The sequence below is a fragment of the Helianthus annuus genome, chromosome 15, assembly GCF_002127325.2.
Source record: "Helianthus annuus cultivar XRQ/B chromosome 15, HanXRQr2.0-SUNRISE, whole genome shotgun sequence".
Classification (NCBI taxonomy): Eukaryota; Viridiplantae; Streptophyta; class Magnoliopsida; order Asterales; family Asteraceae; genus Helianthus; species Helianthus annuus.
Genome location: NC_035447.2, coordinates 92,607,584 through 92,614,861, shown reverse-complemented (window position 1 = coordinate 92,614,861; position 7,278 = coordinate 92,607,584). Strand labels below are relative to the sequence as shown.

Genomic DNA, 7,278 nt, shown 5'->3' with positions numbered 1-7,278 from the left:
TAACATGAGCGTGATCACGATGGTTATAGTCCGTAGTGACTATACCTACTGATTACCACGTTATCTAGGCTCAGTGACGAGTCGTAGTTTCGGCCAAAATGCACATTCTTGCGTATTTTGTAACCAAACTACTATCAAAACCGTTTGTTTTGATACCAAACCTGTTTTCTAAACTTAGTTAAGCATGTGTTAACATACTTAGCTCGTCACTTTTAGTATAGTGCTTATATAGGGTCGTAAGGTAAGCGATCTAAACAATCGCTTATACTTTCGAACCCGACCCATTTGGTCGATCATTAGGATCCGACCAAACACATTAGGTGACCATAGCTGTATAGGGAATAACCTTCCGAGGTTATACATTATGGTCACGATGTTAGGCGTTCCAAACGCGTTTTACGCGAACAACGCGTTAAGGTAGCATAAGCTACCTAAACGGGTCGTAATGGGTCGTAAGCACTTAGGTTAGGTTTCATTTTAGTATATAGGCTTTGTTAAACCATATTACACGAGTCTCCATACTCGTTTGGTTTACGAACCCGCATACTGTCTGATCCTCCGATTTAGGTCTGGTATATTAATATAGCTACCTACTAGGTGCCGTTTGATATCCGTGATCTCTAGCATTGTTTGGTTGTTACTCATGGACTACTAAGCAATCTCAGGTGAGTACATAGTTCCCCTCCTTTACTGTTTTCAACTATTTTGGGGTGAAGCATGTGTACCTATCTGTTATTTTCATGATTTCAAAGTATAATTGATTATACATGTTAGTATTTATCTTTTGACAAACTAAATGACTATCTATGGTTTAAACATTGATTTCTCAAAGATTACAAAATTAATTGTTGGAATAGTACTTATTTTATTCACCAGATCGGTTGGTAGTATGATATAGCGCTATAGGACTAGACACCCCATTCCTGTTGTCATGGAATGTCTGAAACCAACTTGCATGATAACTGTTATTGTATGAAAATTCAACCAACGGTAGGTGAGTGTCCCAACTTCCACCTAAATCCATTACGCAAGCTCGCAACATGTCTTCTAATGTTTGAATTGTTCGTTCGCTCTGTCCATCTGTTTGCGGGTGAAATGTTGTACTTAGATTCAACTGAGAACCGGATGCTTCTTGAAAGGATTGCCAAATCCTTGACACGAATCTTTCGTCTCTATCAGAGATGATTGAGAGAGGCACTCCATGTCGTGCAACGATCTCTCTCATGTATATCTCGGCAAGTTTGCTCGTGTTGTCTTTCTCCCTAATGGGTAAAACGTGCGCAGATTTCGTTATACGGTCTACTATCACCCAAATCTTATCGTGACCCTTGGGCATCCTTGGAAATTTCGTTATGAAATCCATTGAAATCTGCTCCCATTTCCATTTGGGTATTTCAGGTTGTTGCAGTAGACCTGAAGGCTTCTGGTATTCGGCTTTCACTTTGGCACAAGTTAAACATTTACCAACGTATACCGCAACATCGCCTTTCATCCTTGGCCACCAATAGAAATCCTTAAGATCTTGGTACATCTTATCCGCTCCTGGATGAATCGAGTACCGTGACTTGTGAGCTTCATCGAAAATGACCTTTCTCAATCCACCAAACAGAGGAACCCAAATTCGTTTCATGAAGCATAAAGTTCCTTCCTCGTTTGGTACCAACTGCTTCTCCATCCCACGGAGATATTCATCCTCAATATTCCTTTCTTTGAGAGCTTCTCTCTGTGGGCACGAATGCGCAATGAGAGGTCTGTCTGGACAATCATTTCCAAAGCCCTAACCCTTATGGGCTTGATCCTTTCCTTTCGACTTAGGGCATCGGCGACCACATTCGCCTTCCCTGGATGATACTTAATCTCACAATCGTAGTCTTTCAATAGTTCTACCCAGCGCCTTTGCCTCATGTTAAGCTCCTTTTGGTCAAATATGTGATGCAGGCTCTTATGATCAGTGAAGATTGTACATCGCGTGCCATACAAATAATGTCGCCAGATCTTCAACGCAAATACCACCGCGCCTAATTCCAAGTCATGCGTGGTATAGTTTTTCTCGTGAACCTTTAACTGGCGTGACGCGTATGCTATAACTTCCTGTCGATGCATCAACACGCATCCTAAACCCTGACGCGAGGCGTCGCAATATACCACGAAGTCGTCCATGCCTTCGGGTAGTGATAAGATTGGTGCGTCACAAAGCTTGTCTTTCAACAGTTGAAATGCTTCTTCTTGCTTGTCTCCCCATTCAAACTTCTTGTCCTTCTGGGTGAGGGAAGTCAAAGGTTGAGCGATTTTTGAGAAATCCTCAATGAACCTTCGATAATAACCAGCCAAACCTAAGAATTGTCGTATCTCGGTCGGCGTCTTTGGAGTCTACCAGTTCTTTATCGCTTTGATCTTTGTGGGATCCACATGGATTCCATTTCCATTAATCACATGTCCGAGAAATTGGACTTCGCGTAACCAGAACTCGCACTTCGAGAACTTGGCATACAACTTCTCCTTTTTAAGTAGCTCCAAAATGGCTCTTAAATGCTGTTCGTGCTCATCCTTCGTCTTCGAGTAGATCAAGATGTCATCAATAAACACAATCACGAACTTGTCGAGGTACGGCTTACAAACTCTGTTCATCAAATCCATGAAAACTGCCGGTGCGTTTGTTAGTCCAAACGGCATAACCAGGAACTCGTAATGTCCATATCGAGTTCTAAAAGCAGTCTTGGGAATACTTTCCTCTTGGATTCTCAACTGATGATATCCTGATTGCAAATCGATCTATGAGTAGAAACTTGAACCTTGCAACTGATCAAATAGGTCATCAATTCTCGGCAGAGGATATCTATTCTTGATTGTCAACTTGTTCAGTTCTCGGTAATTGATACACATGCGAAAACTACCATCTTTCGTCTTAACAAACAAAACTAGAGCTCCCCACGGTGAGAAGCTTGGTCTGATAAATCCTTTGTCTAACAGCTCCTAGAGTTGCGTTGACAACTCCTGCATCTCCGAAGGCGCAAGTCGGTAGGGTGCCTTAGCCACAGGCGCAGCTCCTGGAACTAAGTCAATGTGGAACTCGACTTGTCTTTGCGGTGGTAATCCTGGCAAGTCTTCTAGAAAGACTTCAGGATATTCTTTTACGACTGGAATGTCTTCGATCCTTGGCTCAGCGGCTTCTTTATCTACGACATGTGCCATGAAGGCAACACATCCCTTCCTCAAACACTTTCGAGCTTTTAGGCAGCTAATGATCCTCAGCGGCGTATCACGCTTCTCTCCGTGAACCACAATCGTTTCGCCATCTTCCATTGGGATGCGGATGGTCTTCTCGTGGCAACAATCTCGGCTTTGTTCCTTGACAACCAATCTATCCCTACTACCACATCGAAGCTTCCCAACTCGGCTGGCAGTAGATCTAGCGTAAATTCGTGTCTTCCCAGTTCTATCACACATCCTCTGATGACTTCATTGGTTTCAACTAGCTTTCCATTAGCTAGTTCAATTGAGTACGGAACGTCTAACTTACTAGCAGTTAACCCAAGCATATTCTTAAATTCTAATGATACAAAGCTATAGTTGGCACCAGTATCAAACAGAACAGATGCAAAGCGTTGATTAATAGGGAACGTACCAGTGACAACGTTTGGATCCTGGCGCGCTTCCCTTGCTCCAATGTTGAATACTCTCCCATGGGCTTGATTCACTTTCGGGCATTCCCTCTTAAAGTGCCTGATGTCACCACAGTTAAAACACCCCGGTCCTCGACCATTCCCATTTCCTTTTCCATTTCCATTTCCATTTCCGCCTCGATTTGCATTCGCTCCCTGGCTACCAGCTCGATTCCCAACATTTTCACGGTTTCTATTCCCGCCAGTTCCTCCTTGTTAGCGGTTCACGTTCCCGTTCCCATTTCCATTACCTCACTGATTTCCACGGCCAGCACCGGTACCAACCCAGCATGTTTCCTTTGAATGGCCAGTCTTTCCGCAAGACTCACATTTCCTGAGTCTACACGGGCCGGGATGATGGTATTGGCATATATCACACTTGGGCAGAGTGCCCATGTAACCCTTCCCTTTGTTTTCGACACCGGTTGTGGCCTTAGACGGTGTGCTCGACTCACCCTTCTTGCTCACACCGCTGGTACCTTGCTTGAAGTTGGAGAATTTCTGTTTGTTTTCACCAGAGGACTCCACATGAGTCTCCTTCTTCTTCGATTCAGAATTTGAAAACTTGCTCAACTGAATGGCTTCCTAAGTAAGTGCCACACTGAGATCAATGGCTTCAGTAATTGTTGCAGGCTTGGATGTGGTCACCATGCTCATGATCTGAGGGGCCAATCCCTAGATGAAGCGCTCAACGCGTTTAAATTCGGGCGTGACCATGTACGGCACCACATGGGATAAATCATGAAACCTTTGAACATATTCTGCAATCTTAGGACCCTCCATTCTCAGGTGCCAGAACTCAGTTTCTAGCTTCTGTATTTCGGCACGCGAACAATACTTCCTCCTCATGAGCTCCTTCAGCTCATTCCAGGTTAACGCATAAGTCGCCGCTTCTCCCAACGTTTGCACTTGCAGAATCCACCACGATAGGGCACCATCAAGAAACAGCCCTGAGATGTAGGTAACTTGTTGCTCGGGAGCACACTTGCTCATCCTTAGGACAGAATCTGTCTTTTCTGCCCACTTGACAAATGCAACAGCACCTCCAGTGCCATCGAAATTTACGGGCTTGCAGTCGAGAAATTGTTTGTAGGTGCGCCCATTGGGTGGATTATTGTTGTTGTTGTTGTTGTTGTTCGAGATGTTTCCGCTTGTCTCTGCTTGGGAGGTCGCGTATTGTGCGATAGCTACGGCAATTATCCCTTGGAGTTCTGCCTCAGTAGTAGGCATGTGTACGTTTCGGCGTGGAGGCATCTTCTAAAAGGTGATCATATTGGTCAGATCATAGTAAGTAAATAATATGCGTACGTAATAACATTCATCAACCACATAACATCCCATGTTATAACATAAAATAAATAATTCAACAAAGCATGTAGTGAGAACGTTGTCATTGAGCTTTCATTAATCACGACCACAATACTGTTTTACATGTTTTATAGTACATCATACATCCAAATGATATCATAGGGTCACATCACCCTCAAAATACAAGTCAAACTACACATATCATATACAAAAAAATGTGGTCTCTCAAAAGTCTTCGTATGCTGGCTCAATTGCGACTTTCTTACCAAAATGATCTACCTGCATCAAACCAAAAATATCTATGCTGATGGCGGAGGAGGAGGAGGAGGAGGAGGAAAATGAGAGAAAAGCAAGCGGCGCATGTGCATCCAGTCCTCCTCAAGTGCACGACAGACATGCAGCAAATAGGCAATCTGCTGCTCAAATGTAAGGAAACGAACATCCGAATCAAGGGAAAGCGGACGGGGAGTGTGTGGTGCGGCGAAAGGGGTCTGACAGTGACATGGAGGACGTGGTGTCCTCTCTAACTCCTGAATGCGACGACTAAGCGCGTCCTGTTGTAGCTGAAGAGAGATGAGTATATCCTCTGTCGTGTACCCCACGTGAAACGGGTGGTACGGGTCCGATAATGGCATGACATTGGGCGAAGCCCACAGAAATGGCTCGCTCGAAGGTACGAAAGATGGTGCAGTATGTGGGAACTGGTACATGAAAGAAATAGATGCCGATACAGGTAGAATAGAAACAGGTGGCTGCCTCGATGAACCCTCCCCAAGACGAGGTGGCGGAATGTCCTGGGGGAACGTAATAGGAAGATCAGTGCGATGGGCGTCAGAGGTGTGTGGGGGAAACAATGGAATCTCAATAGGTGAAGAAACAGGTGCAACGGGAGGAGTGACAGGTAGCACAAACGGTGGGTAGTCGTCATCATCCTCGATCCATCCGTTACGGGTGTCAACATAACAAGGATCGATGTGAGCAGCAAAAGGTGCACGGTCAACTAATACAGGCACGGGATCAGGTAAAGGTGCATCAGCAATAGGATCATCCACCACTGGTGGTGCAACAATGGGAAGGTCAACAACGGGTGGTGCAAGGGCTGGTGCATCATCAAGAACAGGGTCGGGCTCTGGTGCAGGATCAGGAGCAACAACAGGCTCTGGGGCCATAACAGGCTCAGGGTCAACAAGGTCCATATCAAAGTCGGCAGGAATGTCAAACAACGGATCGATAGGAGCCATTGGCGCCTCTAAGGGCTGGTGCATATGAATAAACTCGATCTCATGATCAGGATCGAAATCAGGAGGAAAAACTGGATCAAAATTGTCATCGATCTCATGGTCAAACTCAAACTCGTGTGACGGACCAGGTGCAGCTGACATCGCTACGTCGGGGTCAGCGTCAGGAGAGTGATGTTGCACACCCTGGTCGTGCAAAGAAGCGGATGCCACAGACTCCAACGAGTCTGGAACGGGTGAATCAAGAAGAGCCTCCTCTACAGGGGCCTCAGCAATAGGAAGGATAGCATCAACATCAATCGGGGCCCCACCCTCATAGTCGTCCTCAGGGGGACCCTCCTCGAAAAGATCAATGTCGTCATCAGACACGACATCAAGTGGCACATCCGCCACGGGAAAAGCAGCAAATGGAATGGGAACAGGGATCACAGCAAGCGGGAGATCCCCAGCTAGAATGCCATTAGCAGGCTGAACCTCAACTCCGATGTCTGGCAGAGCGAAAGGCTGAAAATCATCGTCATCCGTGCTCGTGGTATCTGACGTGTAAACATCTCCCTCAGATGGTATCTCATCATCTGACACAACCGCCATGGGGTCCACTGTATCTGATACTCCTGTGTCGGAAGAAGAAACCATGGTGTTTGTTACACAACCACTCATATGCACACATATCAACATAAATCAAATAAACATGTGAATAAAGCAACCAATTAATCTTCCTAGTCTCCCTAGACTACCCTCCCAGTCTCTCAAACTGAACTCCCTAGCCTCTCAGACTAACTCCCTGGTCTCTAAAACCAACTCCCAGTCTCTAAGACTACACCTCCCCAATCTCTAAGATTGAACCCTTTAGTCTCTAAGACTGAACCTCCCTCAACCTCTAAGGCTGAACTCCCTCAGTCTCTAAGACTGAACCATGAATTTTGAAAAAGTGTATTTGTGCCTTTTATTTGTAAAAATGTTTTTTACCCTGGGTCTGGACGTTTAGCGTATGCAATGTAAAAATGTTTTCGTGAGAGCCCTAGTGATCATAGTCTAGACTCGAGAAAGAATCCTAGTTCGCTATGATC

At 45.2% G+C, this 7,278-nt stretch overlaps 1 protein-coding gene across 1 annotated transcript; it reads right to left on the bottom strand.

The window, feature by feature from the left end:
• Positions 1–5,269: 5,269 nt before the first annotated feature.
• On the bottom strand, positions 5,270–6,844 carry LOC110881835 (proline-rich extensin-like protein EPR1). The gene has a single exon (XM_022129983.2). It carries the CDS (start codon positions 6,842–6,844, stop codon positions 5,270–5,272), a length of 1,575 nt encoding a protein of 524 aa, XP_021985675.2.
• Positions 6,845–7,278: the final 434 nt, after the last annotated feature.